Source organism: Phocoena phocoena, chromosome 13 (genome assembly GCF_963924675.1).
Source record: "Phocoena phocoena chromosome 13, mPhoPho1.1, whole genome shotgun sequence".
Lineage (NCBI taxonomy): Eukaryota > Metazoa > Chordata > Mammalia > Artiodactyla > Phocoenidae > Phocoena > Phocoena phocoena.
The window spans coordinates 66,368,904-66,381,111 of NC_089231.1; the positions used below are offsets into that span (position 1 = coordinate 66,368,904).

General features: G+C 44.4%; 1 protein-coding gene across 8 annotated transcripts in view; it reads right to left on the reverse strand.

The window, feature by feature from the left end:
• The window catches only part of DEPDC5 (DEP domain containing 5, GATOR1 subcomplex subunit), a 91,084-nt gene that overhangs the window by 57,674 nt on the left and 21,202 nt on the right, over window positions 1-12,208 (reverse strand). For all 8 annotated transcript variants that reach the window (XM_065890540.1, XM_065890545.1, XM_065890542.1 and 5 more), the window contains 9 exons: window positions 9,978-10,081; window positions 9,247-9,321; window positions 7,618-7,752; window positions 6,769-6,830; window positions 6,552-6,625; window positions 5,710-5,779; window positions 5,482-5,518; window positions 4,491-4,611; window positions 1,775-1,995 (listed from right to left, as the gene is read on the reverse strand). In XM_065890540.1, the coding sequence (XP_065746612.1) occupies window positions 1,775-1,995; window positions 4,491-4,611; window positions 5,482-5,518; window positions 5,710-5,779; window positions 6,552-6,625; window positions 6,769-6,830; window positions 7,618-7,752; window positions 9,247-9,321; window positions 9,978-10,081 (899 nt within the window). The remainder of the gene's footprint in view (window positions 1-1,774; window positions 1,996-4,490; window positions 4,612-5,481; window positions 5,519-5,709; window positions 5,780-6,551; window positions 6,626-6,768; window positions 6,831-7,617; window positions 7,753-9,246; window positions 9,322-9,977; window positions 10,082-12,208) is intronic.

Sequence of the window (12,208 nt, forward strand, 5' to 3'; positions counted from 1 at the left end):
CCGCCGAGCAACTAAGCCTGTGCGCCACAACTACTGAGCCTGCGCTCTAGAGCCCACGAGCCACAACTACTGAAGCCCACGTGCCACAACTACTGAAGCTCGCACACCTAGAGACCGTGCTCCACAACAAGAGAAGCCAACGCAATAAGAAGCCCGCACACCACAACGAAGAGTAGCCCCCGCTCACCGCAACTAGAGAAAGCACACGTGCAGCAACGAAGACCCAATGCAGCCATAAATAAATATATATATAATTTAAAAAAATAAAAAGCTACTTGGATTAAGAGCAAATTTATCTCCTCAGAGGAGAACTGGCTTTTAGAATAACAAAGGTTTTTAAAGGATTAATGTGTAGTTTAACTTTTACTACAGACCCTTCTAAGAATACGTTTAACAGAATGGGAATATAACTGTCATGCAAACTCAGAAATTTCCAGAAGGTGGGAAAAAGCTAACCTAGAATTTTTTTTTTTTTTTGGCCGCAGAGTTTGCGGGATCTTAGTTCACCAACCAGGGTTTGAACCCGAGCCCTCAGCAGTGAAAGTGTGGAGTCGGGGAATTCCTAGAAATCTTCAAATGTATTAAAATTCTTTTGAATACTAACCCTAATTAATGTAGGTGACATAGGTTATATCCTATAGTTGTGTAATTAAATATCTCCTTTCTCTTTCAGAATTTCCTTTTTATACTTTGAACCAGTTTAAAAAAAAAAAACACTTTTTTCAGCAGTCAAAAGATTTCTGGCTGTTGGCTCAGTGTCTATGGTGCCTAATGAATGAAAGATGAAAGCGCCCTGCTCCTCGGTCCTCAGGCCCCAGGAGCCACCAGCTTCCCCTTCAAAGTGCTGGGAAACACCCCTCACCCTTTGGGAATCCTTCCAGGGCAACAGGAGGCAGCTGTGTGCATACAACAGTCCTAAATCAGTGATTAAAAGTCAGGAGGGCTACTCCTCCATTTAGAAAACATTCTTGAAAATCAAAATTATGGAGGAGAATGATTAGTGGGAGGGTATGGCTCTAGAGGGGTAGCAGAAGAGAGGCCGTGAGGATGGAATATCTTAATTGTGGTGTGGTTACATATGTCTACACATGTGCTAAAACTTCACAGACACACACACACCCACACACACCCACAAATGCATGTACGACCAGTGAGCTCCGAATAAGCTCTGTGGATTGTACAAAGGTCATGTTCCTGGTTTTAATACTGTACTAGTTATGCGAGATGTTATCACTGGGGAAAATGAGTGAAAGCTACACAAGACCTCCCTGGATTTTTATTTTTGGCATTTCCTATAAATCCATAATTATTTCACAACAGAAAGTTTTCCAAACAGGCAGGAGGGGGCTGTATACTTGAGTTGCAGATGCCACTGGATGGGTAAGATAAGATATAGGAAAAGCAGCACCTGTGCTCCCTGGGCCATGCCAAGTTAACAGGTCACTTGAAGTGGGATAGAGGAAAGAGGCTGTTTTAAGTGTGGCTCGAATGGAAATGCTAAGGAAATAAGTAAACACTTTAACCTTAGGCCTAAGAAAAGCTCTACCTTAACATATGGAAAGGTAGACAGTTATAGGGAAGAGAGAAGAAGAAAGGGTAAAGACGAAAATAGTATAACACACACACACACAAACAGCTAAGGCCATTCGTACTCACTGCACCTGCATGGAAATAATTAACACATGGGACTTACAGCCCACACCTATCCATAGTCCCGCCCATCCCCACTACAGGAAGGCAGCTATCCCCACCCTGCCCAGCCCTGCCCTCTGACCTCGAGTGCTGGTGTAGCCCAAGGAGCTGCTGACTTCATACTGGTGCAGGTGGGGGTGAGGGATCATCAGGATGTTGGCGCTCCTGCCCAGGGAACTGTCGTCAGAAGCCTGGCTCCTCACCTCCTCTGTGGGCAGCGGCTGGCCAGGCAGGGAAGGGCTGGATGAGACATCACAGGAGCTGGCGCTCTTCCGACTGTGACTCTCCCGCTCTCGCACGGACCTGGTGAGTAGAGACCAAGTCACACCAAGCGGGGGGTGCTGTCCCACCTAGAGTTACAACTCCCAAACGGATCCCCAGCCTGGGCTACATGGGAGGCCAATAACGAAAACCCCCAATGGGATCTCCGAGGAGGTAATGTAGGAGGGACTCTGCCCTGAGCAGCTGGAGACGTCGTGGAAGAAACAGGGGAGATGACTGACAGTCATCCAATGGCCGGAGTCCCAGGATCAGAGTTGTAAAGAAGCAATCGCTCAGCCTGACCCCACCTCATCCCACCATCAAGCTCGTGTCACTGAGAATGGGGTTGTGAACCGATGTCACCCAAGAGGAAACACACAGCACAGCCTGAGAAGTCTTCCGGCATCAAAAATTGAACCCAAATCTAACCAAGCCTCTAGAGATAATTGCCAGTTTACAGCAGATTCAGAGACAACAGGAAAAGTTAAATGTCATATGGAAATAAACAGACAAAGGAAGAAAGCAAGACACTCTGCGGTCACAGAAAATGACATAAGAGAAAATGCAACATGTGCATCTTCTTCAGATCCCAACTCAAACTAAGTAACTGTAAAAATCACAGTTTTGAGACCATTGGGAAATCTACAGAGGGACTGGCTATCGGGGATATTAAGGAATTAGTGTGAATTTTGTTACCAGTGACAAGGGTACTGTGATCACATTTTTTTTGTTTGTTTTATTTCTTATTTGTTAGAGACACACATGCTGAAACACTTACAGGTTTAAAAAAAAAGAAAAGGGGGCTTCCCTGGTGGCGCAGTGGTTGAGAGTCCGCCTGCCGATGCAAGGACACGGGTTCGTGCCCCAGTCCAGGAAGATCCCACATGCTGTGGAGCGGCTGGGCCCGTGAGCCATGGCCGCTGAGCCTGCGTGTCCGGAGCCTGTGCTCCGCAACGGGAGAGGCCACAACAGTGAGAGGCCCGCGTACCGCAAAAAAAAGAAAAGGATACCTGATATCTGTTTTAGAATACTCAAGCGAAATTTCAAATGTGGGAGAAGTGATAAAACAAGATTGACAACACACTGATAACTGTTCATTTCACTGGTCTGTTTGAATGTTTCCTTAATAAAAATTTTTAAAAACATATGCCCTTATTAAAACATGAAACTCCCTGAGGGGAAAACCTCTGGAAACAGCAGGAAGAAGGATCAGCAGGAGAGGAGCCCAATGGGGTACAAAAATTCAGAATGGAAGAGTCAGCAACCGCCAATAGGGCCACCCCTCTGGCATCAGAGCTGTTCTCTTTCCACCTGGAAGGATTTTAAGGGAGAGCTTAAATGGAACCTGAAAATAGATCCCAAGGGCTGACTACACTTTTCATTATTTCAACAGTAAATATTTGAGTGCCAGCATATGCTCAGCCCAGCGTGGGGATACAGCACAGATTAGGGCACAGTCTGTGCCCTCAAGGAACACAGCCTGAGTCTCTGAGACATCAGGTCTTGCCGTCTTTGATCAGAAGAAAGAAAACCAAGGATCTTGGACCATGAAAGGGTTCTTAGACACTCAGAAGAAAAGCACCGCCGAGGCCCTAGGCAGCATCTACGTGCAGGGGAGCTGCTGTTAACAGCACTCACTGTGAGCTCTAAGCATTCTCGGGACCAGACATCAGGATGGGATGAGGGGAAAGGACAGAAGAAGAGCACGTGGCCACTCTAAGCCCATTTGTCACAATGTGAAGAGATGGAATATTCCTCCAATCAGTGATTCTTCCAATCAAAGCACACTTTCCATGTCTAAGAAATGTGGAAAATGGACTCGCGGTACTTCTCGGGAAAAAAATAAGCTAGAGCTCTGTTTCACATTTCATTAAAAAAAAAAAAACTCTATATAAAGAACTAAGTATAAAAACCAAGACCAAAAAAGTATTGGAAGAAAATACAAAAGACACGTTTCTAACCTTGGAGTAGGGATGGCTTTCTTACACAAGATCCAGAAATGAGCATGGTGGTAAATCTGACTATATCACAATGAAAAACTACTACATGACCAAAATACCATGGAGCAAATTTTAAAAACAGGAATAAAGAAAGAAAAGTCTCTCGCCCTCTGGGAATAATAAACCTAAAAGAAACTCTGGGCCCTGGGATCGATCGGTTGATCAATCTATCTATTTACCTATCTATCTATCTATCTATTATCTATTAGTGGCTGCCTATCTATCTATCTATCTATCTATCATTAGTGGCCTCCCAGTGAAATGAAAATTCCAGAATTCACGAATTGCTTCTCTTGGCTAGAAAAAGCAGAATGCTCTCCTTATGAGGGGACAATACTTCATAGCAAACATAGCTAACAAAATGGCTGGGCCAGAGAACCAGAAAACAGACTCCCTAATGATCCACATACTACAGCTTCCACTTGGCTAATTTTAATTTAAGATGTTTTCAAGGTTGCTCTCATGCAGGTCCCTACTGGGTCTCAGGTTTTCCTGATCAGCTTTTACATCCACCCCAAAGTGCATCTGGCAGAAAACCTGCAGGTGGCGAGGCGCTGAGCCCGGGATGGGCCTGGCAGCCTGAAGACTTGCGCGTCATAAGCATCGTAATCCACTTGGATGGGAAGGGTGTTCTCAGATTCTTTGGGAGTCCCCAGAGCTGAAACACACAAATAATACAAACTGTCCTCAAAACACATTTCAACAAGAGGCCTTCGGATGGTCTTCATGAAAATCTGCAAGATATAGGTCATCATCACCATCTCTCCCTGAAAAAAATGGGATAATAACCCATTCGTCAGGTTACTAAGATTAAATGATTTATATGTCAAAGCGATATAGAGATTACTATTTACTAGCATTAAGTAAAGGCAAGATGATGGCAGCATTTCCTTCTGTGATCCCACTTTAAAAATATCATCTTGGGCTTCCCTGGTGGCGCAGTGGTTAAAAATCCGCCTGCCAATGCAGGGCACACGGGTTTGAGCCCTGGTCCGGGAAGATCCCACATGCCACGGAGCAACGAAGCCCGTGCGCCACAACTACTGAGCCTGCGCTCTACAGCCTGTGAGCCACAACTGCTGAAGCCTGCACACCTAGAGCCCGTGCTCCACAACAAGAGAAACCACCGCGTTAAGAAGCTCGCGCACCACAACAGAGTAGCCCCCGCTCACTGCAACTAGAGAAAGCCCGCGAACAGCAACAAAGACCCAATGCAGCCAAAAATAAATTAATTAATTAAAAAAAAATAAAAATATCATCTTAATGTGTATATTTAGTCCTTTAAAACTTTCCACCCAATCCCTACAATTGACCTATGGAAAAGAAAAATAAGGTTTTGTTATCACCCATTTTGCAGCTGACAGGACAAAAATATACAGGATCACTAAGGGACCTTCCAAAGATCACACAAGGGGAACTCTGGTCTCCCAAACTTGGCTGTGAATTTTTTACACAACCTCACAAAATCTTGTTGCCATGGGTTAGGTGACTCTTTCTAAAAGTGATGAAAGGAGAAAAAAATACTCACACGTATCACGGCCATTTTTTGCTTTCTCAGAGGCAGGCTGCAAAATTAAATAGAGTTAATCACTCCTGGGATTTGCTTTGTTGTTTATTTATTTAATGCAGAAAACTATAAAGTACTAAGACAAATTTCTCAAATGCTATTCATGACCACTGGGGGACAGGAGGTTTCTTAGGCCCAAAATAACATCAGTGACAGTCCCTAAAGGCTCTGCTGGTGGGTGAAACCTACCTTCTTTCCCGCCAGTTTTATTCGTGGGGTGAAACTATTACAAAAGAGCTGGCTTTTGGATGTGTAGAAACTGCAAAAGAAACAGACAGGGTCATTCATCTAAACCCCTTTCTTTTTTTTTTTAATTAATTTTTTTTTTTGGTCATGCCACACGGCATGCGGGATCTTAGTTCCCCGACCAGGGATCGAACCTGTGTCCCCTGCAGTGGAAGCGTGCAGTCTTAACCACTGAGGAAGTCCCTAAACCCCTTTCATTTTAAACCTCAAGACACAGCTGGAATCCCAGCCATGGATCAGCCCTCCCAGGAACACCTTTGTCTCAGGCCTCACTGATCTTCCCAATTCTTTCTTTTGTAATTACTACAAAACATTAATTATGTTTTAAAATATTGTTCTATTCCTTTTTTTCCTATAAATTGTCTCATGTGCGCTAGTCCTGATTCCTAACTGGATTAGAACCTCCTCCTTGAGCTGAAGTTAGCAGGAACACTGAGGCCTGGTCTCATGCGAAGAGGAGGCATGGGGATTTTTCTACAAATGAAGAGAGGCCCAGGCCCTGTGCTGGTCCACTATGGTCTGTGTGAGTTGGGAACAGGGGGAATTGGGAATAGTTGTGGAAATAAGTCCTTCAAACTTGTTTTTATGTTTTTCACCATAGACTGTTCTTATGTCACAGCCATGGCTTTGCATATAGAGATGCTTTAAACAAATGTTAGAACTTTGGTTTCCACATTCTCGTCACAAAAGGTTTTGTAGTAAGAACTTAACAGGTTTGAAGAAAAAAATGGCAAGCAAGCTAATGGAATCCCTGATCCTCTACGGCGAATCCAGATCTCACCCACCTGTGGTTTATCCAGTGAGGGATATTGTAGTCGTCACCCAGGCGAGAGTCGCGAGGGCCGCTCCGATTGTGCAGCTGAAAGGGAACGAGGCAGGGCCCCCAGGTCAGCTGGAAAGCAGGTAGGGCCCGGAACTGCTCCAGCTTCTCTGATTCTAACTATTCTCAAGATCACCCTGCACTGGAACCTGGCCTTCAGTGAGCACTGCAAAATCAATCACCTTGAACAACGGGACAGCATGCAGTGGCTGCTCCCCCATGCACACCAAGTCCACACCGATTCCTAAAAAAGGAAAGACAGAAAGAGTTGGTGGGGGGGGGGGCAGTGTAGAGATACGTATCCCAATCTATTAGCTGTGTGATTCAAGTGGGTCAGGGTACAAGGCACAGCTGACTTATTCTCCTCACCAGCTCTGCCCACGCGGTTAAGAAGTAAATAGGTGCATTTTGTCTGTGTCCTCTTTACCAAGTCCCACCGCATCTGCCACTAATCAGTGCTTGACAGCTTTTGACGGCCTTGCAGATCGTGATTTGTCAAACAGACCGCCAGGCCTCCATGACTACAGTTTCAAGGCCCGAAAGGAAAGGGAACCTTGTCATCTCAGTAAAAAGCAAAATAATCCACATCATTCAACAGAGTTTCTTTACTGGCCACCGGGATTTACGTTCCCAACTCCATCTTGTTGTTAAAACACAAATCAAATAGGGGGAGGGGGTGCAAGTCGGAGACGCACGGCACATCACAGAGGGAGGACTGGATGATCCCATGGCGCTTCCCAGGATGGGCTGATGGACGCTGGATCCTGGAAACAATCCCCCAAAGGGGTTCTCCAGCGTCAAGTATGTTTGGGAAACTCAGAGTGCCAGTTATGTCCTCTAGAGATAAACAAGATACACTAACATATTCAAACTGGCAATTAGGAACTGTGCCGAACTGTGCATGACCCAGCATGTCCCAAGCCGACTGACCATGGAACTCTTTTTTGTCACCTGACATTACTCATGTCCCCATATCCCGATGGGTAAGGGTAAATCAGGCTATAAACACAGCAGCGCCCCGGAAGCATTACCGTTATCTATCATCCGCTGCTTGGTCAGGATCATGAGTAGCCGGTCCACTTCGAACACACCCACCCCGGGCGTGATCACCACAGACATCTGCCCAGTTCGGTCAAAGTTGCGGTTGATGTAGTGCTTGTCAAACACTTGAAACAAAGTAAAAAGTCCTCCTGTGAAGATGCTACAGCTTATCAGAAACCAGCCAGTGGCAAGCGTCTCTATGCTCTCGGACCATTTCGTCCATGTTTCTGTTAGAGCGGTTGTCACCTCCCGGCCTGAATTCACTTCTGTCCTTCCCCTTCTACAGTAAGAACTGCTTGAATACAGGTCTATGTCCCTGTTACCTTTGTTAATACCCCTCTTCGAGGCTGAATACTTGCCTTGTGCAGCCTTAAATATCCAAATTTCATGTCGCTAATTTAAACCATCCATAAATGGATCTGTATTGAAACTTAGAAGAATCAAATATTGATTTAAGACAATATTTGAGAGAGCTGACCAGAATCTTGTGATGACTTTTTAAATTTGGCAAGTTAATTCTTACTTCTTGTTTTTTTTTTTTGGCCGTGCCATGCCACGCAGTTTGCAGAATCTCAGTTCCCTGACCAGGGATTGAACTCGTGCCCTCAGCAATGAAAGCAGAGAGTCCTAACCACTGGACCGCCAGGGAATTCCCTAATTCTTATTCCTGTGCTGTGCGATTTTTACTATGGAAATTTAGTGCCATTCAAATGTGACAAAAAGACTTACTAATAAAAGACCCCATGCTCTAGAATCCCTAGCACCTGAGTACAGTCACGGGCAGGCGATACACACAGTGAAGTGACCACACACCATCTCTTCTGTCAGTTGCCAGTGATGGACAGACACCTAACCAGAGCTGGGAATGTGGAATTCTAACCAGAGAGCAGAGACAGGGTCACTGGGAGCTGAACTCGTGTCTAGGAATTCCTGCTGCTGCGGTTCCCAGAGCCACCCTCATTCCCACCCTCCTCAACAAGGTGTTCAAGCCTTTTCTGGCTGCCCCAAGAGCCCCTGTATCCTCAGAGTAAACTTCCTTTTTGTTTGAATTCAGTAGGTTTCTGTTATCTGCAAACAAAGTATCTCAGCTAACACATAAATGCAGGGAGAAACGTTTGGAAGAAATCACATCACACTGTTAACAATGGTCCCTCTTGGAAGGGTCTGACAGTGGAGGGAAGGGGGAGATTTTCATTGTACTTGATATACTTCTCTATTATTTGAATTCTAGGAACAATGGGCTCCTTCTGTAATTTAAAAAAAAAAAAAGTAAATTAAAAAAAATTACCTGGAAGCAACTGAAGGATGGAGTGGAAAATAATAAGAACGCAGTTTTTAGGAAAACAAAGGGCCCAAGGAGGACTTTCTCCAGCTCTTTACTCTTGGATCACAATGAGAAGCAGATGAGAAGAGGAAGTTGATTCCCAACAGAAAACCCAAGAGCTACATGGTGGCCATTAAAACCATCCAAACAGAAGTTACTGCTTTCAGTTAATCTGGGGGGTAGTTAGGTGGGGGCATCACCAGCTAGGTCTGGGTCTCTGCACATTAGTAAAAAGAAGGTCACAGCCATGTGGTCAGCAAGACATCTGCTCACTGTGGCTGGCGCCCTTACTCACCATTGAATGACAGATTGATGGCCTCTAGGTAGTTTCCTTGCGCTGAGGTAGAATTGTCTCCTTGAGGAAAGCCCTCTGAAGCAAAAGACACAAGAGAAGGAACAACATCTCATGAAAGATGGACTCGTAAGAAGCAAGTGGGGGGATTTCTCTGGTGGCGCAGTGGTTAAGAATCTGCCTGCCAGTGCAGGGGACACAGGTTCGATCCCTGGACCAGGAAGATCCCACATGCCGCGGATCAACTAAGCCCATGCGCCACACTACTGAGCCTGCACTCTAGAGCCCACGAGTCACAACTATTGAGCCCATGTGCCACAACTTCTGAAGCTCACGCACCTAGAGCCCGTGCTCCACAACAAGAGAAGCCTCCGCCATGAGAAGCCCGCACACCACAAACGAAGAGTAGCCCCTGCTCGCCTCAACTAGAGAAAGCCCGAGCACAGCAACAAAGACACAACACAGCCAAAAATAAAATAAATAAATTTATATATATAAAAAAAAGAAACAAGTGGAAGGTGCCTTGATCCACAGGCCCCTCCCCCTGCAGAAGGGACGTGACTGAACTTACTGCACGTGCAATGACCAGCGGGACCCAACCTGACATAGAAACCCCGCCAGAAGCAGAAGCCATACTCAACACTGGAAGGGAAGCAAGCAGGAACCTCTTGGTCCCCCAGCCTCCATCTGACACCTCCTCCCCTGCCGCACCTTCCAGCACATAAATGCAGTACCTGCCTGTTCCAGTCGCACCAGCACTGGATACTGGATGAAGAGCTTTTTAATGGTCACGAGGAGGGAGGTCCACTCTTCTCTCCTCTCATTCTGCACCACCACCCTGAAAGGAGCACGATCACAAAATAGGTGTCGAGCAGTGATGACACACAGGACATAGGGTCCCTTACTGGGTTCAAGGAAAGGAGAAGAGGGGACGCCTGGAGCTGGGGTCATTTATCATATAGCAATATGTAGTAAAGTTGAATGCCTTTAACAAATGTTAACAAAGAAATGTAATCACATCAAGAGAGTGAAAATTAAAAATTGAAAACAAAAAATATAAAAACATTTCAAAATTGCCTAGAGATTATATAAATGCCCAGTGCTGTGCAGGGAAATGAACATTCTTACAGACTGAATTACAATTAGGTAGCATATACGAAAAGCCTTAAATGAAAACATCCATATATATGTTTTTACACAGACAGCCAATAAACATATCTAGGTCAGGGAACTAGATCAGTGGAAAAGGATGGGTGGGAATCTGCTTACTGTATACCTCTGAACCTTTAAAATTTTGAACCATGTGAATGTATTCCAAAAAATAAGTAAAATTTAAATTTAAGAAGAGAAAGATACATTTCCATTTAATGTTAGGAATTTATCCTAAAGAAACACACAGGATCCAGAATAGCCAACACAGTACTGAAGAAGAACAAAGTTGGAGGACGGACACTATCCAACTTCAAGACTTATATGAAGTTACAGTAATCAAGACAATGTGATATTGTGAATGAACAAATAGATCAATGGAACAGAATGGAGCCAGAAATAGACCCACACAAATATAGTCAACTGATCTTTGCCAAATGAGAAAGACAATACAATGGAGCAAACATAGTCTTTTCAACTGGTGCTGGAACAACTGGCCATCCACATTAAAAAAAAAAAAAAGAAAAAAAAGGAAGGCAGGAAGGAAGAAAGAAAAAAAGAAAGAAAAAAATCTACTTGCAGTCTACCAATCAACAGCATTGGGATCATCAAACTCTCAGGATCCATCCCAGAACTTACTGAATCAGAACCTACATTTTAACAAATTCCCAGTGATTCATTTGTACACAGCGGTTTTAGAAGCACTAGTACAGTGGACCACAAACACTAAAAAGGTGCTTTATAAATAGCTCTGCTGAGCTGATATTTAACATACTCTCTACAAAAAAAAAAAATCTAGACACAGACCTTACAGCCCGCATAAAAATTAACTCAAAATGGATCACAGACCTAAATACAAAACATAAAACTATAAGACTCTGGAAGATAACACAGGAGAAAACCTAGATGACCCTGGGTATGGTGATGACTTTTTAGATTCAATACCAAAGGCACAATCCATGAAAGAAAAATTGATAAGCTGGACTTCATTAAAATTAAGAAATTTCTGCTCTGCAAAAGACAGTGTCAAGAGAATGAGAAGACAAGCCGCAGACTGGGAGAAAAGACTTGCAAAAGACACATCTGAATAAATGACTATCATCCAAAATATACAATGGACCCTTAAAACTTTACAATAAGAAAACAATACAATTAAAAAGTGGGCAACAGGGCTTCCCTGGTGGCGCAGTGGTTGAGAGTCCGCCTGCCGATGCAGGGGACACGGGTTCGTGCCCCGGAGCGGCTGGGCCTGTGAGCCATGGCCACTGAGCCTGTGCGTCTGGAGCCCATGCTCCGCAACAGGAGAGGCCACAACAGTGAGAGGCCCGCGCACCGCAAAAAAAAAAAAAAAAGTGGGCAACAGACCTGAACAGACACCTCTCCAAAGAAGATAGACAGATGGCAAATAAGCAGATGAAACGATGCTCCACCTCATACGCCATCAGGGAAATACAAATTAAAACAACAACAAGACAATACTATATACCTATTAGAAAGGCCAAAATCCAGAACACTGACAACACCAAATGCTGACAAGGATGTGGAGCAACAGGAACTTTCATCCATTGCTGGTGGCAATGCAAACTGGTGCAGCCATTTTGGAAGACAGTTTGGTGGTTTCTTACAGAATTCTTATCATATAATCCAGCAATTGTGCTCCTTGTTATTTATGCAAATGAGGTGAAAACTTATGTCTACACAAAAATGTGCACATGGATGTTTACAGAAGCTTTATTTATAACTGCCAAAATTTGGAAGCAACCAAGACTCCTTCAAGGGGTGGATGGTACAGCCAGACAAAGGTCCATTATTGAAC